Source organism: Patagioenas fasciata, chromosome 5, assembly GCF_037038585.1.
Source record: "Patagioenas fasciata isolate bPatFas1 chromosome 5, bPatFas1.hap1, whole genome shotgun sequence".
Taxonomy (NCBI): Eukaryota; Metazoa; Chordata; class Aves; order Columbiformes; family Columbidae; genus Patagioenas; species Patagioenas fasciata.
This window is the reverse complement of record NC_092524.1, coordinates 33,784,108-33,810,685: the sequence shown is the minus strand read 5'-3', so window position 1 is coordinate 33,810,685 and position 26,578 is coordinate 33,784,108. Positions and strand designations below refer to the sequence as shown.

Here is a 26,578-nt window from a genome sequence, read left to right as displayed (position 1 = left end):
TCTGCAATGAGTCCTGCTTTCCGAGTTTCCTAAGGGGATGAATATCCTGAGTCCTCTCTTCAGGAATATCTGAAATTGTCTGGGTAATCTAACTTGACTTTGACACTGGAAATGAAAGCTCTTTTCCAAGACAAAGGGATACTTTACAAATAGGGTTAATAATGAGACTAATTCATTTCCAGTCTTAACAACTGCCGAGGTAACAGGTGCTTATCCTGCATCTCCCTGGCCCAGGTTTGCTGAGAAGGTCATGTTGTAAAGAAAAGCTGGAGATCTGGCTATGTGATTTTTCTTAATGTCAGTCATGCCAATTTTAATGTCTTAATGTCAGTTTTCTTACTGGTGAGGCAAGCTTCGCTTACTGCAGGCTCTTCTCCATCTTTGCCATAATGATGGCAGAACAGGTTCTGTATTTAAACGCACACTTGTTCCCTCTGTAGCCTCCCTCTTTCTGTTCCTTTACAGTGTTCAGCATTTCATCCTCCTGGGCTTTTATTTTACGGTTTGAACAAATGCATCCAATGATCTAAGGTAAATTTTTAAGTATCACCAGCAAAGCCTATGCCTGTTGCAGAGGGCAGGCCAGGCAAACAGCAAGCCATACCCCCAAGTCACTTGGCCCCATATATTGTCCTGTGTATTTTCATTGATCAGAGAAGCAACAAGTAGGAGTTTTAGGGAAGGGAGGCAGTATTCCTGTTCATCTGTGGCAGCAGAGAGAGTATACTAGCATGCAATATACATCTTTAGTATCAACATTAAAATACGGGACCAAATGCAGAGATGAGCCTTTCCAAAGTGCCAAGGGCTGAAAAAGCCTAACAGTGAGAGTCTTAAGGAGCTTCACCTTCTTTAGGATACTAACAGAAAAAAAAAAAAAAGGTTGAAAGATGATTTTGTATAGTCTCAGTATCTCCATAGGGACAAAAGCTCTGCAGGCTCTTTAGTCTAGCAAGGAAGAACGTGATTAGCTGAATATAAACAAACTTGTGATCAAAATTTCTTTAAAGCAAGAGCAATACTAAGGCAGAATGAAGTCATGAGGGAGGTGACATATTCCCTCTCTCTAAGACTTTCATCTTAGGCCTGATGCTTTTCAGAAGGACTTGCTTTAGTCAAACCTGAGTTAGGGTCCTAAGAGTAATTTGATTCACATTCTGTGAGTATGATATACAGGAAATCAGATTAGATGAGCCTGCAGCCTTTAGTCTGAATCTGGATATGAGGAGTGAAAACTTCTTGCATTTGCTGAGAGTCTTCAACACTACCTATTTATACTGCAAAGCTGTGACTTTGCAATTAATGTATGTATTGGCTTTCTGGGGGGAGATAGGGGGCAAGCATGGGGAGAAATTATGGAGAAGTGCTACATCGAGCTGCGCTAAACTGTACACTTTATGCTTGGCACACACAAAACCAATCTAGTAGTAGCAAAGTGAGGCTGTACAACTTGGATTGCTGCAGGCCATGTAAGTAAAACCTGATAAGACTTTTTTTTTTTTTTTATTGGGCATGCTTAAAACAACCTTGTAATCCCTTATAGGTCTTGTCTCGTTTAAGCAAGTTCAAAGCTATTGACTTTAATTGAGTTACTCTTGCTTTACAATAATGTAAATGAGATGAGAACTTCCCTTCTTTGTGGCCCTGGTTTATATTACAGCTAAATAGCCAAGTAGACTTCATTTAGACTTTTGAAACAGAAAATCTCTGGTAAAATTCATTCTTAATTTTAAGTTTATGTGATAACTCCAAGGCACATCTTGTTACTGTATGTTTTCAAAGTAATTAAGGGAGCGCTTGTAGGAAAGGGGTTTATTAACCAGTGTTTGGTATCCTTTTTGAAAAGACGCATAGCTGAAATTGTTCATGTGTAAATCCTATATAGTAGGAGCAGCACTTTCTAAAATGTAGACTCCATTTTAGTACATTTTAGTCTATTTTCTAATTCAGACATACTCTTATTACACAGGGCTTAAACTAAAAGAGACCAAAGGGGATCCCGGCCTGAGTTTCCCTGATTGGAAAAACTCTCTTCAGACCTTGCCAAATCAGAAATTAATTTTAGTTGCCAAAATATGTGCACTGTGGCTTCCTGCTTTATCAGCAAAAATATTAATGCCGTGTGGAATTTTTGTTTAAAAGGGCAGCTTACAACAGCTACCCTTGTCATGTAACACAGCAGCTGCATCCCTTCATTTTAAGTTGCCAATGGTTCCCCGTGTAATAGCCCTAAAAAGTACTCCAGAAAATTGCCCCCAAGGTTCTCTTTCAGCTCTAGTTGAGCAGTTTGAAGCAGACAAGCACAGCTCAGCACATCTCCAGGGTGTTCTGAAGCCAAGCCATGTTTTAATAAAGATTGACACTTTCAAACAGTGCAAGGAAGTTAATGCCCAAGCCCTAGTGCATTTCAATTGAAGTTAGATACCAACTTCTTTTTGTGCTCCTCTGGAAATTCTAACCTAATTAAAGATATGGCAGCATTTGTATAAGAGGAGGATCTTTGAACAGTAAACGAGCAGTGAAAGGAGATGATTTTTAAACATTCTAAATTATTTATCCCACAATCTTCAGAAAAGTTGTGTTCAGAATAGTGTTTCATACACAACTTGGCTGGAGAAGAAGAAGAAATTTGGCCTATAATAGGAGGTTAATTTAAATTTTAACTTTAGAGGAATTACGCATGCCTTGTAGCAAATTTGGGCTGTGTAGTACCCTTTTGTTTAGTCTGAACACAGTTGAGTTTTTTATTGAGTCTTTGGCTACGGGAAAGGGAGAATAATTAAATAAATACACGATCCTTTTGCAGTTCCATTAGAGTAATCCTCTTTGATTCAAGACATGTTCCACCGTTACAGCTTTTGACTCCAGAACAGAAAACCACAAAGAACAACAAAAGGAGAGTAAGAAGTGTAAGCAGAGCAAGAACAATTCTGAATTTTACTTCAGTTTGTTAAACTCTTATTGCTTTCCATCACTCCCCCAGATACCTTGGTGAATATCGTGAATGCTGTCATGGGCATTGATGGGAGGGTCTGTCCTGTCATTTCTTTATCTTTGCTCTCGTCTGTCCTTTGTTCAGGGACAGCACCAAGCAAGGTATACATCCTTGCAAAATATTTTCAAGTCATAGAAACTTAAAACTTCTGTAGACATACTACTACAAACATACCTTGTGTGTTTGGAGTGGGAGCTGGACTAAATTTTTTCTACTCTGTTGCATCCGCTAGCAGCTTCTTGTCCATCAGTGTTCTCTCATCCTGGAATAGCTCCCTCTGGTTTATAGTATCTGTTTGCGGTCCTGTTAGGTGATGTTAGACTGGTCTTATTCCCCTTCCGTCCTTCTGCCTCAGCTGCTGTTGTTGCCTTGCAAAGTTTGTATTACAAAATAATAGGTTTTCTAGAGGTCTTCAAACAGGTGATCATCTGCTGCGTACTTCAGAGATTGCAGCCTTGCTTTCTGTCACAGCAGTATTTTGCACCAAGATTTTCTGTCACCGCTGCAGCACTGTGGGTCTGTGCAGCCTGTGCAGTGGGATGCAGTGGAGCTGCAAGTGTGCAGGGAGCGAAGGATCAGCTTTGGTAGGAATGGACTTCAGTTTACTCAGTAAAATTTAGTTGGACATGTTACGCTTTGATAGCACTGTTCTTTGGAGGGTAATGCAATTGCACGTGATTTTCTATGTGAGTAATATCTGATATTTGCTGCTCTTGTATACTTTACCCTGTATACCTCCCCTTTTTCACTGCTCCTTCCCACTGAGTTAATTCCTCCTTTCTTGCAAGGGGCCTCAAGGGCTGGAATGCATGAAAAGTGCATATTCAAGCTGCCTATTTGGTATTTTAGCATATTCTGCTCTCTCTGCTCCAGAACTCACTGCAGCTGCAAAAGTACATGTCCATGTTTTTTTCATAGCCTCTTTGTCTGCACCGTAGTTACACCAGATGAAATGATGGTGTTCTTTGGAATTGTGTCTCAACTGGAAAACAGTATTGTTAGAAGTAACAGTACCTTCAAGCATAAACCACCTAAGAAATAAGTATTCTCCTCTTATCAGGGAGCTGATTGCACATCATCCGGGAGGAGGAGCAAAACCCTACTTAGAGAAGACGAAGTGCTTGATGCCAACAAATCAGTAAGAAAGCTGAGAGCACAAGTTCCCTGTCCTGGGCTGTTAATGACAGATCACACTTCTCTTTATTGTTGGACTGTGGGTGGGCTTATGCTCCATAATGGAGCTAAACTTTTGCTGGCTTATTTATGGAAGCAATCCATCAATAGCAGGTTAGATTTGGAAAATCACCTTGCACAGAGTTCTTTGCTTCCCCAGTACTCATTCTTTAGGATTGATTGTTTTGCCATAGAGTGCTAAAGAGGAAGAATTTAAGTAAGCACAGCTGTAATATAGTCAACATGAGAAGACTGAGAAGGCTACCTGCATTTTGATAATGTCTGTCTTCACTAGGACTTACAAAGCTGCTACAGCACTGGAATGAGAGACTGGAATTCAGTGGGGGTTTGTGTGACAGGTATTAGTGCAAGAGATGTTGTTTTGCTGGGAGTTGAGAATGTATAGGGTAGCTTTGTTCTCTTTTGGTTTTTCTGATTCTGTTATGATCTGAATGAGTAGAGAGGCAGCTCAACAAATGAACTTTGCATCTAAGGGCTGACTTATTTCTCTTGCAACATCAATGGAGAGGTAATTGAGGGAAAATCTCCTGGAACACTCCTACAAAGTCTGTGTTTATAGGACAGTTAAAGCCCCCAGATTATTTCAGCTGACCTGGCAGGGATGGTGGTTGTCATGGCTCATCATCAAAGCTAGGTGGCTTAGCAGTGTTGTGAAATTGCATCAATTCATGTTTCATGGATGGTGCATAAATGTCTTGCGTGGGCAGCCATCAAAGTCAAGATAGTTAGATATGGTGTTGAAACCTCAGCCTTCTGTAAACTGTATCATGTAATTTCATGAGGGAGATATGGCTGAACTGAGATGATGTGGCTGTGCTGGAATTCTGGATGATCATAAGAAAGGGCAGGCAACCAACTCAGGAACTGTAGTCCTGCTAAGCCAGCCAACAATAAGTGGTAAAAACTCAGAAATAGCTGTATCTTCCATCATCCTACAATCACAGCAGTTAAATTAATTCCCTTTAGCTCCATTAGCATGCTGCAGTTTTCAGCATGAGTTCTCAGCATGTTTGTAATGGCAAAGATTGATGTATCATCACCTCATGAGTCAATGTATTTGTATTAGCCTGTGGATTTCCCTGATATTCTTTATGGACATCCTGAAGAGAACTATATTGCCTCTCTTGGTAACTCGTAAGAGTTCCTTCTTGGTATGCCTCTGAAAAAGAGGCACTTCCAAGTCCTTCTTCTGAGTGTCTCTTCAGCAGGTAGAGAGAAGCTTGTGGTCCTATATCTGTTGTCTTTCTGCTGTTGGTTCTAAGATGCTCTGCTGTTTTCTCCATTTCTGCCCCTCCAGTTGTGAGCCTTCAGGAAACAAAGGGCAGACCAAGGTGCAGATGGGAGGAATCTCATACGCAAAAGCTCAGATTTTATTCCTCTATCCCAGCAAAAGCAGAATATTGTTCCTTGAAATACAGAGTTTCCCTGTGGCTGTTGGAAACCTGCTATTCTTCAAACGATATCCAGCTCATTTCCAAAAGGGAGAGAAGCCAACGTTCATAAATGTCATAAAAACAAGCCACAGGATGTGTTTTTATTCTCTCCTGTCATCCTGGTCTTCACATACAGTTTCAAGGCTCTGAAAAATCCAGGCACTTCCTTTGTTTCCTGGAGAGATTTTTGCAATTTCTGCATGACCATAGGTGGCTCCAGGGGTTTGCCTTGAATTTTGGCTCCCAAAACTAAGCCAGACTTATTCCCAACCTTTTCTTTCTCCTCCACAGTGTTTGTCCCATTGTACATTGACCAGGTGCTATGACTGCTTCTCAGCTAAGAATTAAATTATGAAGGAGATAGTTTCAGGTAAAACCTAGGGAAAAATGTGAAGTTTGTTTGCCTCTCCCTACTGTTTGTGTTTACTTGTTGCAAGCATCCAGATGTCTCTGTGTAGGAGCTTCCTTTCTAAATCGTATTATCATTTGTAAAAGCTATCAGGGAAGGTTAGTGGTGATCTCTGTTTTCAGCCTAAGCTCCAGTGCTTGCTCTCTTCATATTGCAGACTCCCTTTCACTAGTTATTTAAATTACCATGGTGGTAGGGTGGGGTTTGTATTTTTCAGGCTCTGTAGCTTCATTTTAGAGGCAAAACTGGTCATACCGTAAGGTAAAAATAATTTTCTCCCTTCCAGTTTCCAACAAAAACATTTTCAGTGACCATTTAAATATATATCCTACCAGTTTCTGAAACAAGGTTGGTGACAGTCTTAGAGTGCATTTTTCAAGGTACCTGAGTTCGTATTTCCCCATCAGCTAGAATGCCCCAAGCTCACATCAGAATCTGGCTGCCTGCAGCATCCAACTGTCCCCCCTCTCCTTGCTCAATAAGGAATTTAGGCAGTAGCTGGAGACATCCTGGAATAAGTCAGAGCAACCAGTGCCAGTGTAGCCTGTCTGACTACCTATTCACTAATTTCCATGCACTGAAATGCTTTATTTGTGAGAGGAAAAAGGCTCAAGTCTTAGCATCATTTTAGATTTCTCTGCTGGCATGCTCATCACATGGAGCCAGACTAGCTTAGTGCAATTCTTGAAGAATTCTTCTTAAAAAATAGTTTCTTCCTTGGTTCTTGGTATCACTGAAGAATAATCCCTTTCCTACAGCTGCTGCAGAGGACCAGACACCACTTAAATGGTATGACATAACACTGCCTATTCAGCGATGGCTTTATGTTGAATCGCAGCATTCTCTATTTGTGCATCTTAAGCTGTTGTTTTTCCTCCTCCTCTCTGATATTGTTTCTTGTTGGGCACAGAAAGAAAATGTGATCCAAATAATGTCAAACTTGTAATATCACAATGAGTAAGAAATGAAGCAAACTGAAGTTGCCAGTTCCATATTATTGCTTTCCATGGATTTGTGGTGCTTGTCTGCTGTGAAATTTTTATGTATAAATCAACCATGTGAAAAGCATTAAATATGCTGAAAATACGGCACAGGAGTTCAGATTGTATAAATAGATACAGGAAGAATGTTGCATCTTGCCAAGGACATTTTCAAATAACAAATGTGTCTTGCATTAAATGAATTTGTTCTTTTTTTGAAGTCCCAATGTTGAAGTCCCAACGTTGCTATCACAGAAACCACCATGACAGCTGACACTCACGGCTCTCCTGCTGGTAACTTGAAGGGGAGCCCAAGGGCCAAAAGGACCATGGAGATTGCCTCTTGCCCTCTAAAGGGAATCGTTCTGGGATTAGGCAGAGTTTCAGCAACTGATGTGAGGAGAACCAGAGCTACTGAGCCTATCAGTCTCCAGAAATCTTTGGCACCACTTGTTAATGTTAAATGAGATGTTTAGAAAAAGTTCATCTCTCTTAAAAGAGCCCAGCTAGAAGGAGGAGATTGTAAGTCCTGCATATTTTGCCTCCTTTAGATGTGGCTTAGTGCATGTCTGACTAGGTGAGCAGCTCTGGCTCCTCAGCATGTGTTTGACGGTGTTGGTGAGAACAGCCCCTTGTTGGGGACCTGTGCTTCCTCTGTTCCAGGTTCTCTGAGCCAGACCCCAGCCACACGCTGGAGGAGCGAGTGGTACACTGGTACTTTAGCCAGCTGGACAACAACAGCAGCAATGACATCAACAAGCGGGAGCTTAAGCCTTTCAAACGTTACGTAAAGAAGAAAGCCAAGCCCAAGAAATGTGCCCGACGTTTTACTGACTACTGTGACCTCAACAAGGACAAGTCAATCTCGCTTCAGGAGCTGAAAGGGTGCTTGGGAGTTGGCAAGGAAGGAGGTGAGTGCCTTTTCTTCCCCACTGCATGGACATGAAAGACTGACATGGATATACAGCAAACTCAGGAATCAATTTCCTCCCAGGTGATTCAAAAGTGCCACAGTTTGTGTGAGAAAATGAGTGGGACTCATACCCCGCCATGCAAATGTAGTTCGTTATTTGTGTTATGGTTCTGTCTTGTATCACTTATCATGGACCTTTGTGCTAAGCACTGTACAGAAACAGGACAAAAAGATGAGCTTGCCCACAACCCTGCTTGTACTGTAGAAGTCCTTGGAAACTGTAGTTCAGATCAGGTCCCTTCTGACTAATACACTGCTAACAATATTCTGTTGTCTCAACCATGTAGGCTGGATGATGTATGAGCCAGCAGAGACCCAGTCCTTCCCCAAAGACCCTGTTGACTAACAGAAGTAGTATCTATTTTAGATGCTAAATCCAGCATGCAAGAAAGTGGATGATGCAAAGAGAACAACTCAGAAAGAAAGTGCAGGATTGCCCTTTTTCAGAGTGAAATTGCACTTAAAGATTGAGGGAGAAATAGGGCATATGAATAACATTTCCCTTTCTGTTTAGTGCCTGAGCAACCAACCCACCCTCCTTCCTTTTTTTCCTCTTTCATCTTCACCTCATCTTCTGTTGGGACCTAGACTAATATTTTTGGAAATTTTACAAATTGAAACTGTTCAACCCAAATTCAATAATTGATCAGTCATTCTTTACTGTGGGCAGACTTGCTTGGCAGGAGAAGGCAAACAGGGAGATTCCAGGGGACTAATTTCCTGTGCAGGTGTTTTGACTGTGCAGACTGCTCTTGTTATAACTGTTGTGCCAGTTGGGAAGGGTGTGTAGGTCCTTTCTCCAGGCTTAACCTTTTCTTAGTTTTTTCCTCAGGTTTAGCATGAGTGGGAAGGGAGTCAGTGCATCTGGATGTTGGGAAGTTGCCTTTTCTAGGTGCTTTGCAAACATCTTAGTTATCATAATAAGCCTATAGCATTACTTGTCAGCTGTGAGATGCATTTAGCTTCCCTAGCTCAGTGGAAGTTTTTTTCTTAGTCATTGGTACCTTACTGAGGAATGACGTACAAAAATAGAAACCCTCTTCCTTAATTTTATTACTTTCCCCATAAGATGAATATGCCAAATAAGTTTTATTGCCATTTGGCCTGGAATAAGACTTTCTGGAATCTGCTGCCTTGGCCAGCCGACCATTCAAAATTTAGTTTATGGAAAAGAAAAAAAAAAGAGAAGGAAGAAAATGTGAATCTTTGAGCCCACGTGAAGGGGAAAGAAAGCAGCAAGACATTGTTGTGAGTGCCTGATTGCCCAACTATTTCCTGAGAACACAGCCTTAACCTTTCACGGTTTCTTCTGTTGTATGATGACAGGATTGTCTACAAAAAGGGGCTCTGACCTGAGGGAGAGTCCTTTAGAGGTGTAGTAAGCGAGTTTGTGATGGGTCTCTTTTGAGAAGTCATGAATTAGTGAGGTGGTAGATGATGTTTGCTCTGTTTTCTATTCACAAGAACTTCTAAATTAAGAAATAAGCAGTAGTTTACTCCTTCTCCAGCTTTCCCTTATCCTGATCATGGGTGCATGTAGTCAGTCAACTAGTTCATGTATTTGCTCTGTTTCTTTCTCTGTACCATGGCCTCCAAACCTCTGCTGGGGCTGAGGTCACTGTGGGTCCAAGCCAAGAGCTAGTTGGGAACCTCTTTGATGGCGTGCTTTCAGTTGTAAACTCCCAGTCAGGTAAAACCAAAATTTTTCATGGAAATGCTTCTATTTCAACAAAAGTTTTGTTGGAAAGGTTTTTCTGATCTGGATTGGATGAGGAAGGGTTGGAGGGAGGCAAGGAAAGTCATCATTTCCCCTTGATGAATTTCACTACAAATGAGCTTGCCTCAGATGTTCCAAATCCTGGCGGGGTATCCAGCAGTGTAAAGACTAAAAGGAAGTGGTCATTGTTCCAGGTAAGTGTGTCCCCTGCTAGGCACATTGAACACTTGTAATGATTTTGAAACTAAAATTTAATACAAATTTTGTAAGCTTTAGGAGGCTTCTGCATTTTTGTCAGTGTTCTGCCTTTTTCATTGGTTGGTCTGGTTTTTTTGTTTTGTTTGGTTTTTTTGGTTTTTGGTGTGTTGTTCGTTTGCTTGTTTGTTTGTGGTTTGTTGTTTTTTTTTTTTTTTGTGGTTGTGGTGTTTTGTGTTGTTTTTTGTTTTTGTTTTTGGGGTTTTTTTGTGGTGTTTTTTTGTGTTTTTTTTTTTTTTTTTTGGGGGGGTGGTCAGTTCCATCCAAACATGAAAATAATGTTACTTGAAGGAAGCACAGGGTGTAGATAAATCAGTACTGTTATATGCCTCTTGGGCACTAGATAGTCTAAATGAATAAGATTTTTGTGGGAGAATTCAGCTGGGATATTCATATGGACAAACCTGAATCTGAGCTCTTTCCAGCTTAGGATCAAATCTATCTGAGAGGCATAGTTCTGTCTGTCTTCCCTCCTCAGCAGGTTCTTGGTGCCTGTTGTAATATGTAGGTGCTGCCAGCCAATGGTTCTTCAGTGTGGAAGATAGCTCCCCAGTCTGCCAGTAACCCTTCCACTTTTCCATCTTTATGATGACCCAGAAAGTTGATGGGAAGTTTGCTGGGTCTGGTGGCCAGTTTGCACAGCTCTTACACCTCTGCTTAAACCAGATGTGTTTCTATCAGGGGCAACTCAGATGGCAAAATGCCATTTCTGGATCTCAGAATGGAGTAGCCACAGAGAGCCAGCCTTTGAGGGCTTGTGGAAGGCAGAGAGGGCTTGTAGCTCAGGGTACACCAGGAGCAGTCTTTGCCATCATTTGATCTAGGATTGTCTGTTTGAGGAATTGTGGAAGGAAAACAGCCTGATTTACAGCCTGTTAAAAGTTAGCATTCATCAGTGCAGCCTGCGCAGCCTGAGTTAAGGGAGGAACCATCTGTGATCAAAGAATAAATTTAGCTCTATGCATTAGTCAAAAGGCAGGGTCCTTGAGAGAATATAGACATGCACTGTAAAGCTTTGCTGGAAAGTTACTGGACCCAAGATTAATTGGAGTTCACTGATCTTGGAGAGGAGGACTGCAGATCTGAGCAAGGCTTATACTAGTTGTGCTGGCTGCAAAATGCTGGACTGGAGTTTTACCTCTGTATTCTTCCAAATTCAGAAGACAAAGTCAGCATTTTGTGCATGCCCAAAGAGGAGCTAAGGGATTAAGCAGCAAAGTGTCTCTCCGCCAGCTCACAGGAAGTTTCCTTGTCCAGTTCAGATCCTGTGATTGCTTTGCCATCCAAAAGTTTGTCAGATGGTAGGTGTTGGGTGCGTTTCACAGGCCATGAGGACTTCTGTGGTGGAACACAGCCACCTCCTGTGCCAACAGCCAGCTACCAAGAGCACAGTTCAGAAACAAGATCAACATGTCTTAATTAAAAGGAGGGGTGAAGAGAAGGGTGTGTGTGTAATTAAACAGCATGTCACTTTCTACTGGAGCTGAGCAAATACTACAGAAGAAGGAAAAATAATCATAGAATAGTTTGGGTTGGAAGGGACCTTTAAAGGTCATCTAGTCCAACACCCCTGCAATAAGTAGGGACATCTTCAACTAGATCATGTTGCTCAGAGTCTCATCCAGTCCAGCCTTGGATATTTCCAGGGATGGGGCATTTACCACCTCTCTGGGCAACCTGTGCCAGTGTTTCACCAACCTCATAGTAAAAATGTTCTTCCTTATATGCAGTCTGAATCTCTCCTCCTTTACTCTAAAACCATTACCCCTTGTCCTGTCACTACAGCCCTGCTAAAAAAAAAGTCGGTCCCCATCTTTCTTTTAGACTCCTTTTAAGTACTGAAAGGCCGCAATAAGATCTGCCTGGATCCTTCTTTTCTCCAGGCTGCACAACCCCAACTCTCTCAGCCTGTCCTCACAGTAGAGCTGTTCCAGCCCTCTGATCATTTTTGTGGCCTCCTCTGGCGCCTCTCCAACAGGTCCATGTCTTTCCTGTGCTGAGGGCTCCAGAGCTGGACACAGGACTCCAGGTGGGGTCTCACCAGAACGGAGCAGAGGGGCAGAATCACCTCCCTTAACATGCTGGCCACGTTCCTTTTGATGAAGCCCAAAATAGAATTGGCTTTCTGGGCTGCAAGCACACATTGCCAGCTCATGTTCAGCTTTTCATCCAGTAGTACCCCCAAGTCCTTCTCCTCAGGGATGCTCTCAATCCTTTCGTCCCCCAGCCTGTACTGATACCAGGGTTTGCCCCAACCCAGGGGCAGGACCCTGTACTTCGCGTTGCTGAACCTCATAAGGTTCACATGGGCACGGTTTTGAGCTTGTCCAGGTCCCTCTGGATGGCATCTCGTCCCTCACTCATGTCAACCACACCACTCAGCTTGGTGTCATCTGCAAACTCAGTGAGGGTGCACTTGATCCCACTATTTCATTGATGAAGATATGAAACAATACTAGTCTCAATACAGACCACTGAGGGACACCAGTTGTCACCAGTGTCCATCCAGACATTGGTCCATTGACAACTACCCTCTGGATGTGACTATCCAACCAATTCCTTATCCACCAAACAGTCCACCCATCAAATCCATATCTCTCCAATTTAGAGAGAAGGATGTTATGGAGGACTGTGTCAAAGGCCAGATAGGCAACATCCATAGCCCTTCCTTCATCCACTGATGTAGTCACTCCATCATAGAAGGCCAATAGGTTGGTCAGGCAAGACTTGCCCTTAGTGAAGCTTTGCTGTCTGTGTTGAATTGCTTCCCTGTCCTCCATGTGCCTTAACATAGCTTCTAGGAGGATCTGTTCTATGATCTTCCCAGGCATAGAGGTGAGGCTGACAGGTCAGTAGTTCCCAGGGTCCTCCTGTCTACCCTTTTTAAAAAAATTGAGTGCAATGTTTCCTTTTTTCCAGTCACCAAGGGCTTCACCTCTCTGCCATGACTTCTCAAATGTGGAGAGTGGCTTGGCAACTGCATCTGCCAGTTCCCTTACGACTCTGGGATGCATATTGTCAGGTCCCATATACTCATGTATATTCAGGTTCCTCAGGTAGTCATGAACCTGATCTTCTCTTACAGTGAGAGTGACTTTGCTTCCCCAGTCCCTGTCTTGTAGTTCATCCACTTGAGAGGTGTGTGAAGAGAGCTTGCCAGCAAATGGACAATCTAAGCAGCAGGTTTCGTTCAGTGATGTTCGGGACCCTTCTTATTGGCACCCTCAGAAGTGACTGATTCTCTGCATGCTTGGGAAGCTTTTGGGAATGAGGATGTTCTGTACCACTGCCTCTGGACTGGTGATGGTAGAAAGCTTACAAGAGTCTGAGAGGCTATGAGAAAACCGTAATCAGGTAATGACTGAGTTAATAAAAGTGAATTCAGAGTATATCTACTTACAATTAGATCAGAATGTAAACAAGCTCCACTGATGCAGTGCTTGGTTTTATTTGCCTTTTTCAGATATCTCGCTTTGGACCTCAATAGAGATGCTGTAGTTTGTCACCTTTAATCTTGAAAAAGTTACTGATGGTTAGTATGAAACAGAACTGCAGTACTGTGTTGAGGACACAAGATAGGGCTCATGGTAGCATATTCCCTCCCCCCCCATCAAAGGAGACAACTTTGCTCAGTAAGTCTGAGGAATCATTTCTACCTATAAAAAGCTGCCGGGGTTTCCTTGGGGCTTTTCCTTTTGAAATACACCTGGCCTAACCTAGTGTGCCCAGAATTGTTACCTGAAACAGTATACTTGTAAGGCTGAGCAAACACTCTGCATTAAGAAACTTTGTGAATGAAAGGGTGTTACCTTATAATACCCAAGGGTTTCCCAGGTATATGTTAGTAACCTGCTGTCACAGAGGCACCCTGAGGTTAGTTTAAGGGACAACAGGGTCCAAAACAACTTTTGTTAAACCGGTGAGAAACAGGGTTTTAACACTCCAAAAGTGACTTAAATACAGGTTTGGATATCAGTTGAGGAAAATTATTAAGGGGCAGCAACTAATACAACAGGCTGTCCACAGAGTGCGTACACGTGGCTTCACCCAAAACAATGCCAGAACCATCTCTGAGTCCCGGCGGAGTACTCACTTGCCTGAACATGGTGCGGGATTATTTTTAAAGAGATATACGTACTCATAGTGAGTACGGAAAGTGTACGCTTGCGATTCCACAAAGGTAGATTTATAATACACTCGCAATCCTGCAAGGGTTAATTTACTTACACGTGCAAATGTGCACGGAATATTACAAGTGCTTATGTGGAAGCACGGGAAGAAAATACACTCGCGATTGTGCGAGGAAATAATTTATACACATGCTCTTATTGAGCACGGAAAGTTACACGTGGAAATGTGCACGGAAAGTATACGTGCTTGTATTAAGCACGGAAAGTACGTGTGCAAATGTGCATGGAAAGTTACTCGTGCTTGTATTAAGCACGGAAAGTTACACGTGCATATGTGCACAAAAAGGATAAATACACTCGCCATCCTGCGAGGATTAATTTTACTCACACATGTGGTGGCAAGGCAAGCGGAGTCTCCATCCTGGGGAGAGGGGCTCTCGGCGGCAGCATCTTGCTCATGTTCCGAGAGACCCGCGACAATGGGCAGAGTCTCGACGAGAGTCCCATTTTTTATATTGGCTGATCAGACCTGACTGTAGGCATTCCAGAAGCTTCTCTGCACCCCCACACTGGCTGTGGGGTGCCCCTGAAGCCTCCAAACATCCCCCACACTGGCCGCAGGCACCCAGCAGCTCACTGGCGCCTTGGCACTCCCTTCTCCTAATGGCCCTGACCCAGGGTGCTCTGAGGCCAAACAAAAGAAGCTGTCAGCCTCAAACAGCAGAGAGAGAGGGAGATGTGCCTACTCCTTCCATACTGAAGGAGGGAGGGGGAGAGAGGGGGGTTTGCATCCTGCCACACCTACTCTCGCTAACTGCCATACTCCTTCTCTTTCATGTCACCTTTATGCTTGGTGCAGTGTTGCTTTGGTGGGGTTTGTCTTCTGTAGGTGTTGGTGGCTGGCCTGTGACTGTATTGAAGGCAGCCGGCTGAAGGCAATACTCTCTGCCTTTGGAGTGACAGGTAAGGAGCTCCAGCCTGGTTTCCCAGATGGATCTATGGGGCCAGCCCCACAGAAAGCCCAGAGTCCCACCAGGCTGCAGCAAAGGGATGCCCTGCCCAGCCTGGAACATCTCTGCCTTTTGCATTGACTCACCTGGAGCTACATGCCTCTTTGCCAAGACAAATATGTCTCATTCACAGCAATACACAGCGATCTTAGCTGCACTGGGTGCAAAAGGTGGAGTTTTTTTGATATTTCCCATGGATGCTGGCAGCCACCGGGACCAGGCTGTGCATGGCCTAGCAGTGCCTTTTGTGGGCCCAGCACTGGGAGCGGCCTGGGCTTCGTGGCTTGTGAAGCACATGGGTTTTCATTGAGAGTCCCAACTAGCTCTGGAGGAATCTACCTGTTGGCAAAAGAGCTCTGCTTTTTGTACATGGGTGCAGAAATAAGTGAACAACAACAGTGCCTCTGATCTTGCCAGGGCAGACAGCTGATATGACCCTGGGGTAACTCACTGTGTTTATACAGTTTCTCGTATCAACAATCCCTAAAGCCAACAGATTCTGCATTGCGATCCATTTGAAACTCAACCACTGCCACCTTTCTTGCCCCATCTCTTTTCCTTTCCAGTGGTTATACTTCTGTCCTGCAGCCCAGCTTCCCATCTCCCAGGGCTGCCCCAGTCTCACTCCTGCTCTCCAAGCTCCTCAGCATCTTGCTTTTGCACAGAGCTACATTTGCTTTATCTGCGAGAGTGAAAAGCACTTAATGTGGAAAGCAAGCTGTGCAATCAGGTCAGATACACGCACAAATCAAAGATGAGTCTTAGACTGAGCTGCACTGGAGGGAGGCAACAGGCTTACTGCCTCTGGCTGGGAGCAGAAGTTCACATTTCCAGCTAATCCCTCACCTGAAATCAGACCAAGCAGCTAGCAGGAAATGTAATGTGCTTTCTGGAGCTCCTGTAATCCCTGAGCTGTCTGTACACAGTGCATGGTAGCAACAGGTTTATTGTTGAGGTGAGAGCCCTTGTCATGAGCTGCATCTGGTATAGGGTGCGTGCGCCTGTATCTCACCATGCAGTCGCAGCTTTGCAGTCTGTTCCTGCCATTTGGCTGGATATGAGTTCAGATCTTTGATTTCAGACACCTGCTTGATTGTTTGGTCCAAGCTAGAGATTTAGTAAACTTGGGCTACCTGTATTGCCTGCACCTTTTCTGCCTACTCCCTGCAGCCCTGACTACATGACATTATTTTGCTTGCTGTTAGCAGAAACTGTTTAGGGAAATTTCATGACACTACTTGCATCCTTCCTTTCTTCCTCTTCATCCTTCCACAGTTTAGTTTAACCTTGTAATTGTTGCCTCTTGCCCACACAGAATCTATGGATTTTATGACGTTCAGGTACTACAACACCAGGTATTTAGCATCTCACATCTCAAGCTTATTGATCTGATTCTTGCATATGAGTCTTAAGGCATGCTGGCAGGATTTGCTGTGTGCACACACGGAAGAGCTCCTCTGAACCTGTCATCCGGTAGCAGGCAGTGGGGAGGCTCCTTTGTCATGCCAGGGCATTTATTGCCTTTAACATGGTTCTTGGATTTTACAGGTAGCCTGAGCAGTTTCCCCAGTGGAAAAAGACAAGGCCTTAACCCTTTCAGTGAGTATCTTGTCAGAATGTTTCCTTTTTTCTATGATAACCACGTGTCCCAGAATTCATTCTCCCCTGCTCTCCTATGCTCACAAACATAAATACAGAAACAGCTGGAAACCAAAGTTGTTAATAAGAGGTGTGAATATAATAGTATGCAGCTCCACTGCATCATTTCAAAGTTCAGCACTGTGTGTTCAGCTGGGGCAGACAGCGTACTGCTAAGGAATTAGAACAGGATACAGCAACTATGGGAGAAACACTCCCCTACCCTATTCTCCCTGCTTCTAGCAAGCAATGATTTAGGTGATTTGTTGTGTTTACATTGCATTACTCTGCGGACAGGTTCCCATGAAGATTCTTCTCTATCCCAGTGAAGGTCTGTTCTCCTCTGTATTTTGTGGCAGTGAATCGTGTGAAGAACAACTTTTATTTCTTTTGCTTTTAGGCCTGCTTAATTGTTTAATTTGGATGCTTCTCATTTTGAACTGTGAGAAACAGTGAGCGGTTCTCCCCTGTCTTTGTTTCCCATGCCATTTGTTGTTCTGTAGCCCTGCAGCATACATCTGGTTAGACTCCTTTCTATGTAAACACCTAGGCTTAATAACAGAAGCCCTCCCATACCTTTTCTACTCTCCTTACCTTTCTGGGTACCTTATCTGGTCCTCATGAGATGAACTGAAGATAAAGAACAGCTAAGCCTTATACATTGATGTAGTGATGTTTCCTCGTATGTCATCCATTCTGAACACGTATTTGACTTTTGTCTGCTGCTAAAAGTTGAGCAGAAGCATTCAAAAAATTGTGTACTGTGGCTTCAACCTCTTTCCTAGTCACCTGAAGAGCTTAGTGTAGGACAGGTCATCCTCACTACCCATTCATGTGCTGCTTTGCATCTACAGACATCGAAGTCAATCTGCTGTTTTTATGAGCTGGTCATTGAGCACTGTGAGCACCTTTTGCAGAGCTGTACAGTCAGTTTCAAATATGACTTTCTGGAATAATTTTGCATTTGACAGTAGTCACACCACATGGCAGGGCATATTGATTAGCACTGATCCCAGTGAGGCTTGTTTGGTAACCTTTCTCGTTTCTGAAGACCATACTTCTGCCTTCTCTTCACTGTGTTTACACCTGTAATTAATGTGCAGAGCTTTCGCTCTGATATCGTAAGAGCTTTGGTTCTTTAAGAACCATTGATGAGCGGCTTAACAAAAGCTTTCTGATGAAACAACCTTGGAGGAGTGTGTGTCCATCTGAAATGCCAAGCAGCAACCTCACACCATCCACTGGAACACTAACAGTTCAGCAGGGTCCTGGGACCCCCAGTATGCTGTATCCCTGCCACAGATTCAGTAGCTTGGTGGGCTTCAGAGCACCTTGTGCAGGCAGTTCTCCAAGAACCACTGGGCAGGGAGACAGCTGCCCTGTGCTGTGGCATTGTTGGGGAGAGGCAGCTTGCTGTTGCCCTGCATGCCTGCCTCCTCCAAGGCCGGCCAGCCTGCTGGGGAAAGCAGCAGCTGCCTTTGGCACCAGGGGCTTCTGCATCAGCCCTGGCAGGACAGAGAGAAGAGGGAGAGATGTCGGACCAGTTTTTTTCTCCAGCCTGCATGCCCGTTTCCAAGGAGGGGGAGGGAAAGTGGTGGTTTGTGTTTAAAAATATGTCAGTCCCTAGGGCTCTGTGTGACTCATTCAATGCTTTTTTCAGTCAGGCTGTCTCATTAGCCCCTGGTTGTTTTCAGCCTCACAGCTTACTCTGGGATCTCAGCCTTCTGGGGCCATGGCTGCAGCAGAGGCTGTACTGTATCTTTATCAGCCAGGTGCCCTTTTGGTGTTAGTATGCCTTTTTTCCTCACTTTCCCTGCTTCTGATTTTTTTTGTTTGTTTGTTTTTCCTCCTTGCCACCCCATCCTTTCAGTAGGTCGCCTGGTGTAGCAGCAGAAGACAGAAAGGGAAGGCGGGAGCCAACCCAAAGGAAAGGAAGATCCAGCGACAGACAGACAGACACCTTGCTGCTTGTGAGCCAGCATGCAGCATCAGCAACATCCAGTGTAGCAGAAGTGGCACCCAGAACATTTGCACTTTTTAATGATTGGTTTGGGTTTGGTTTTTATCGCTTTTCAATGCCATTATCTAATACTTTGGAGAGTGGGGGGAAGCAGGATCATGACTTTTTGAAATTGGAACAGCTACTGATGACATACAATTGAGTTCACTGGGACTCAAAGAAAGAGAATTTTATATACTGTATATAAATATATATGTAAATTGTACAGTTGTCTTGTACAGGGCTTGGAGTCACTGTTCTGTTCCTCCCTTTGCTTTTGAAGGCTCTTAGTATTAGAGGCACACTTTGCATGTAATGGGTTACAGTAATGTTTTCATTTCTGCCATCAAACCATTATTCAGTTGCAAACCTTAGCAGCCCCTTGCACAAAGGAGCAAGTATATCAGCATGACTTGTGCTTGCAGATCTGCACACAGTGCCAAATCCTTCTTGTGAGCAGCTGAACCCCTTATTTTTTTACCACAAAGGCCTGTGCAACCCACAGGCAATCGGGCTTTGAGAGAGCACAGATTTCACCTAAGTATTGGTGCACTGCAGAGCTGCTTAAAGTAGGCATAGAAAAGGGTTGGATTAAGGACGTAGAAAAGTAGTTTCTGCACCTGTTGCAAGTTGGGCAGGAATGAACTGCAAATACGTTACTATCCAGGCTCAGAAGACATGCTTAGCAAAGATGTGCCAGGCCTTGGGAATCTAACACTGTAGGGAGGATGTGGGAGCCATAGGCCTAGTAGAGTCAGTGGACTGAAGTCTTACATCGTCCTCTCTGACGAAATGTTCATCCATGTGTTGTACAATAAAAATATTGAGAAGCCTGCTAAAAGCAGCATCAGCCTGCTTGTTTCTTTACTGAATTGCAAAGGACTTTTTGTTAGTGCAGAAAGACACAGTCATGCTGCTGGTCCCCAAGAGTCTGGTTTTACGTATGTTTCAACACTACAGCTTGGGCCATGCTGACAGGTCAAGGACTGTCTGCAAGGACTGTCCTTGTCTTTGGTGGCTGTGCACCGCAAGCTCCTCTCCTACACAGCGGTGTGCCTGCCTAGCTTAGGGTATCCACCCAATTCACTGTTATCAGTACCTCCTGTGTTATCATGCTCCAGTGTCACATTACTGTAACAGTGAAGGCTTGCGTTGTGGAGACTGGTTTCTTGGAGGCCATAGGGCTTGTTTGAACTACCAGCAGGTTTTCCAGAGTTGTTCCTTATTTATCTCAGATACAATTGTAAAGTCAACAGTGGGGCAGGGACACCCATATCTGCAATCTTAGGTTTGGGCAGAGTGTGATGTGACACACAGTATTTTTGCTTTGTGCATTTCCAACCATTGGCAGCACTTACCCCTTTGTAGGACACGTTCTAAGCAGCCTCCTACTTCAGAGCTGGCAATCCTTGTGCCACTCGTCTCTGGACTAAGAACCTGTAGTTGGAAGTGATGACATGCCATGCTAATATGCGATCACACCTACTATTGCTTATAACAGCATTGTGTTACTGTAGAGACCGGCCTAGTCCCTTGAGGCTTTGTTGCTTTGGTAAAAGCTGTTGCAACACAGCATCTTCACTCTGTGACATGTCATCGTGGTGATTGCTTGAGATAAACACATCACAGCAGGAGTGTCCTGATGCAGTAAATTAGTGCCTTGTTGACAATATGGGAAGTTTAAAAAAATCCCCTTTTTATAAATAACTGTTTAAGAGTAGTAATAATTCTTCTTCTGGGAAGCAGATTGGAGTTAAAGCATTTGGCATGGTTGAAGACACCTCTGGTAGTCTCTAAAGCATATATCATACCACCATAATATGAAGAAGCACTGTTTTTAGCAAGAGAGGATCCTGCTGCTGGAATGTCATGGTTTCTCACATACGATGTATGTGGGGTTTTTGGCCTGCAAGTTCCCATCTTCTTGATTGCATCTTCTCTTTTTTAAATGCTTGGGGAACATCATTTGTGTGTTGAAATTATTTGGTTTAGTGTATAGTTAGAAATGTCCCTTTCACTCATTAATCCCATTGTAGGAGCAAAGAAAGAAATCCAATTGTATAAAAAAAAAAAATCTCTTTTTAATACGGTAGTTTTAGGAATTAAAAGCTCTGGCTGCTGGTGGTGTTTTGTTTTAATGTATAGTTTCATCCAGCAAAAGTAGCCACTTGGATGCCCACAGGAGTTCTGTCAGCTAGCCGCTGGGGCCGGGCGATGCCCCACAAGATTGCTGGGGGAGCGCAGAGCTGCTAAAAGTCACTGCATCTTTTCTTCTGGAAAACCAGGCAGCCATTGCTCCTGCCTGTCACATCAATCTTCCTGCAACCCTCCTATTTCTCGTCCTTGTGTCTTTCTCCTCCAAAAGGCCTGTGTTCACATGTACTTAGCAATTAAAATTGGGTCAGTTCTTCAAGGAAGACAAACTAGGGGTGGCTGTTGATGTCAGCTTTGGTATTGGTGGGTATTCATATTGCTATGCTAGAGCTGACTTTATGGATGGATTGGGGTCCAAGCGTTATATTGCTTTCTCTTTACTTTCACGAGATAAGTCCAAGTCACCACATTCTGACTTGCTGGGTTTGCATGGGCCTCTGAGCAGGTTCTGGAAACACTTGTACATTGGCATGCAAGACCCACCAAGCATAATTGTGTAATGTCCAGATAGAGGCTGGGTTACTTGTTCCGGGTTTGTGTGTTGGAAGATTGTGCAGACAGTACTGGTCCCAATTCATATAATGCATCCTGTAAGCTGTGCAAACTGTTTGTACTCGTCAGAAGAGAGCAAGGCCTCTTCCCTCGTTGCTTTTATTCCCAAATAACTGGTCGGTCCACCTGGCTGTTAGGCCAAACATGTCCTTATCTGGCAGTGGTAAGGATGTTCTGCTCTGCCTTGCATCAGTAGCATCCTGATGAAGCTGGGGATTGGGGAGTGTCAGTGTTGTGCCTGGAAGCAGACCTGGGCAAGTCTCTCCTCATTCTTCAAGTTCTCCCGGGCCTCTCTAGCTCTACTTTGAATGACAGCTGAAAACAGCTGGGACAGAGAAGAGAACCAAGGGCTCCATAGTGCAAGTCATCTGCTCTTCCTGCCAGAAGTAAAAATCTTTCATTTTTATGCTGATCCTCCAAGGGCATAATGTGTTGGAGGGAACTGCATTACAGTGGGATTCATCTGTGTGAAGGTACCACTTTCCATGGCCTGAGTTTATATTGAACTTACCCTGCCCCAGCGCATTTCTGCCTATGGCATTGTTTGTTAGACTGAAAGGCATCTGTTTGGTTTTGTAATAAAATAGATAACTTTTGCTCCAGTGTCTTGTGGTCGTTTCTTGTCGAATCTTTGTTTCCAGAACTTCTCTCTTCCACGTAATGTTTTGTTACCTACGCAGTGCCATAGCAGCGGGAAAGGGACTTTCCTGCTCCCAGAGTCATGTGTCAGTCTGTGGCTGGGATCTGAGGTCCTTGGATGTTTCTGCCCTGTGTGTAAGCCTCCAGGTTCAATTGAAACATGCTCCAGAGTGCTTCTCTGCGGTCTGATGACAGCTGCCTGAATCTGCCCAGGCTGCTTTGAAAGACTGTAAAGCTCTGTTGGGAGAGTAGAGGTGACTGCAGGAGGTGGGACACACAGCCAAGGGGGATCTCATAGCACAGTCTCTCTAAACCAGAGATAGAAGTCAGGCACTGCACTTCCCATCTCCTCATCCCCACTCACCTTGGCAGCCTTCATACTTTACTTCTGCAGGTCAGGCCTCACTATGTGGGAGCCTGAAATACTATCTTCTAGGTGTTGTCCAAAACTTTTTAATCCTCAGGGGTGACAAGTAGCAAGCTATGCTGGGAAGCTGCTGCTATTGTAAAACATGCTTTTTCCTGGCCTACAGGAAGGTGCTGTTCATCAGAGACTGCAGCACCAGGTCTGTGACAGGGGAGGCCACACACCCTTCCCATCAAGCAGATTTGACCAGTTTTCTCATCCCTGTCTATGTCATTTTACTTGATCACTTGTAAATCTCTTGCAATTAATATTACACATTGAAGGGGAGGCAGTTGCAGTCTCAAAGTGACATTTTCTGCTTGTATAGAAGTCACAGGATGGCTTGTTCGTGAATGAGCGGAGAGGGTATCTGCTAAGGCTGTTGTCTTTATATGCAAGTTCAATAATGAAAGAAAATGCAGGGATGAATGACAGCCAATGTTGATTTGTCAAGAATAAAATGGCAAACAACTGATTTCCTTCTATTACCAAGGTAACGAGTGTTGAGGCTAAGGGAGAAGCAGTTGTTATCATCTCTGGAGTTCTGCAAGGCTTAATTAAAAATGGGAAAAGAATTTTAAAACAATTATTTGACCATGTTTCCTGTTTCTGGGATCGACATAAGGTACTCTGAGAGGCCTTCACCCTTCCCTGGTGGTGCAGTCATTCTGTCAGCAAGTCAAAAGAACTACAATGAGCTTGCTTCTTTCTTTGCTTCCAATAGTGATATTGCTAGAAGACTTTACCTCCTCCCCCGCCTCTTCCCACCTTGTCTTTGACATAACAAAATCCACATTCAGAATGCTGACCTCCTGACTTCTCAGCAGCCAGCCCTTGCAAGCCATTTTCAGACAAAATAACTTGGCAACCCTCCAAAAGCTGATATTAAATTGGACAGCAGGATCTGCAGAAGTGGTGCTCCTTGGTTTAGAAAACACCTTGAAAACAAAGCAGGTTAAAAAACCACCACCTCAGGAACTAGGAGTATAACAACAAGTATTTTCTGTGGAGTGTTTGCCAGAAAACCTAAGGCTATGATGTTTTCTGCCATCCTGTATCTGAGGGCCTATTTACTGATTTCAATGGCTGGTTTTGTTTTTCAAAGCTGCCTTGGCTGTGCACACTGGGAGGTGTCTGGTGTTACTTCAGAAAACACCAGCTCTGTGCCAGATGTTGCAGCACAAACTTATATCCACACCTCATGCAAAAGCACAAATGCACATTTATTCCACGTTACATTGTTCTTTCAGCAAAATGAGAATGGGCTGAAGGTCTCCTGTCTCTCAGCCCAGGCAGAGGAGCCATGGCCTCACCACAGGCTTAGCCAGTTGGGTTGGCACACCCCTGAGGACAAGGCACTGGCAGCTCTCTGCTCCCTGCCTGAGCCTGACCTGCACTGTGCTGCAGGCAGAAAGATGCACGTTGGGTGATGATGGGGACAGAAGTTTGTGGCTCATGGGTATTGAGGTTGTGGCCTCCTCCATGGTGCCAGGAGGAATTGCAGGCCCAACTCTCTTGCATACAATTCACAACTAGGTGGCCCTAGTTTGGAGCTCAGAGTAGCTCCTCAGTGCAAGGTTTGTGAGGCTGGAGTGCAAATGAATTCAGCTTACCTTACTAAAATAAATTCAGTCCCAGTACAAAACAGATCCTTAATTCATTGCTTTTTGATATGTGAACAGACTCAGAACTGTCTGTGACTTATGTCCTCAGTTTGGCGAAATGAGTTCTTCTGCAGCATCTTGGTGCCATGTTTAAAGCAATAAAAACTGCAAGGTCTGAATGTCCCTTCTATAGGGCAGCTTTGGCTTTGCATAGCATCAAGCACAATTGCTATCTCCCTCAGTCATGATTTTGGCTGGGACCACTCAAGTAATCCCTGCTGACTTCACCATGTCAGGAAAGAGCTGACGCAGCATTTGGCTGAAGAGAAGGAGCTGTTTCTGAAGTGACTTGGATGTTCTCGCTATGAGCTGGCAGGTTGTAACGAAGCTGTATGAAGGTGGCTGAAGTTGGATCAGTTCATCTGCAGCCCAACATGAACTTGATTTTTTGCATCCCTTGAGCTGCTATGATTATTTCAAGTGTTCCAATGTTTGCTGCAAGTTTTGTCTCCCCAAAATGCAGTTGAAATCCTTGTACAATTAGTTAATCTAAAGTTCTTAGACTCCAAAAAAATAAAATACCAAATAACTCAGAAAACTGATGGGCAGGGCTCTGTGAAGAGATGCCTTAAAGGATAAAACAGATCTGAGAACTGATAAAAAAGCTGGGATCAAAGTCCCAATAAGAAACTATCCTGCTGCAAGAGAAACGAAGTAGAGACAAATAAAGTGGATCAAGAGCTCTTAAACATCCTGAAGCATTAAAGGGAAAAACACGAAAAGTGGGGCTGGCACATTTTAGGCTACATGTGGGATTCCGGGGGACTTAAGGATGGCACAGCAACGTCACCTAACTAGAGATGAAGAAAAACGTAGGCAGTTATAGACCTGATGTCCTAATAACTCTTCGTGAAAACTCACAAGTGCAAGCTACTGACCAGTTAGATTTATAAATTTGTAAAAAAAAACCAAACAAACAAAAACAAAAATACAAACAAAAACAAAAATACAAACAAAAACAAAACAACAACAACACCAAAGAAAAAAAACACACACACATGCACCAAAAAAAAAAACAAACAAAAACCAACAAACCACCCTGGAATTAATTTGTTGATGTTTTACTGAGGACAAATCGTATCAAACTAATTTGATTCCATTCTTTGACAGGATAACTGGCCTCATGGCTAGGGGGGTCAGCACTAGATGTGATATGTCTTGACTTCGGTATGGCTTCTGGCTCTGTCCCAGAAGACATTCTTGTAAGCAAGCTGAGGAAATGGAACTGAATTAGACTCACAATATGTTGAGCTCAGTGTCAAAATCAGAGTGCTTTCTGGGAGATCTTCCCAGTGACTGTCCAGGGTCCAGGCCCATTCAGGATTTTCATCAGCAGCTTTCAGAAATTGTTTTACTATTAAATTTCCTGGTGATATCTAACTGGGAGGGGCTGTACCTATGAAGGGTAGGACTAGAACGCTTGATGAATTGCAGAAACAGTGCAACTCAGCAGAATGAGTTTCAGCAGAGAAGCAGGTGATGACCTGGTGCAAGGCAACTGGTGTGAATGCACAAACACAAAGCGAGACCCAGCACGCAGCGATCCAGCAGAAATATAGAATCATAGAATGGTTTGGTTTGAAAGGGACCGTTAAAAGTCATCCAGTCCAGACCCCCTGCAATGAGCAGGGACATCTTCAACCAGATCAGGTTGCTCAGAGCCCTGTCCAGCCTGGCCTTGAATGTCCGTAGGGACAAGGCATCTACCACCTCTCTGGGCAACCTGTCCCAGTGTTTCACCAACCTCATCATAAAGTTTTTTCTCATGTCTAGCCTGAATCTCCCCTCTTTTAGTTTGAAACCATTACCCCTTGTCCTATCAAAATAGCACCTACTAAGTTTGTCTCCATCTTCCTTAAAAGCCCCTTTTAAGTACTGAAAGGCCTCAATAATGTCTCCCTGGAGCCTTCTCTTCTTCAGGCTGAATCAACTGCTCAGGACTGGAAGAGGAAAAAAGTGAAGAATCTGGCTTACCATATACAAAATGTTCTTAGGACAAGGATAGTAATCACTTGTTTTCCATGCCTTTGTGAATAAAACAAGAAGGAAAAAAAATAGCAGGGCAAAAACCACCAACATTTGGGTTTACTGTTATTTTTCTGCCCAAGATGCTAATGAAGAAGAGGATGTAATTGAGTCTCTCTTCACAGCTTTTTTAAGAGCTTATTGAACAACGATGGTGTTGATAGATGCATGGAGGCACTCTGTACAGTATGTCTCAATGCCAAGGGGGTGTTCAGGGGACCTTCTGAGAGGTGTATTGAAGCTGTTGTGTTGAAGTTTTTCTTTTCCTATATTTTTCCCTGGACCCAAGTTGTACACAATCCTCACAAAATGGGACTAGAGTTTCTGTAACACAAGCTTATAGTCTGAAACAACAGAAACATCTTCCTGGGAAGGTATTTATAACTTCACATCTCACATCCTAAA

General features: G+C 43.7%; 1 protein-coding gene across 5 annotated transcripts in view; it reads left to right on the top strand.

Annotated features, from left to right (window-relative positions):
• The window catches only part of SMOC1 (SPARC related modular calcium binding 1), a 132,800-nt gene extending 110,765 nt beyond the window's left edge, over window positions 1–22,035 (top strand). For 2 of the 5 annotated variants that reach the window (XM_065839875.2, XM_065839872.2), the window contains exons 11-13: window positions 7,675–7,922; window positions 16,645–16,695; window positions 18,605–22,035. In XM_065839875.2, coding sequence (XP_065695947.1) covers window positions 7,675–7,922; window positions 16,645–16,695; window positions 18,605–18,621 — 316 coding nt within the window. In that variant the 3' untranslated portion in view covers window positions 18,622–22,035. The remainder of the gene's footprint in view (window positions 1–7,674; window positions 7,923–16,644; window positions 16,696–18,604) is intronic. The other 3 variants (XM_065839873.2, XM_065839877.2, XM_065839876.2) reach the window with 3 other exon arrangements.
• The last annotated feature ends 4,543 nt before the right edge of the window (window positions 22,036–26,578 follow it).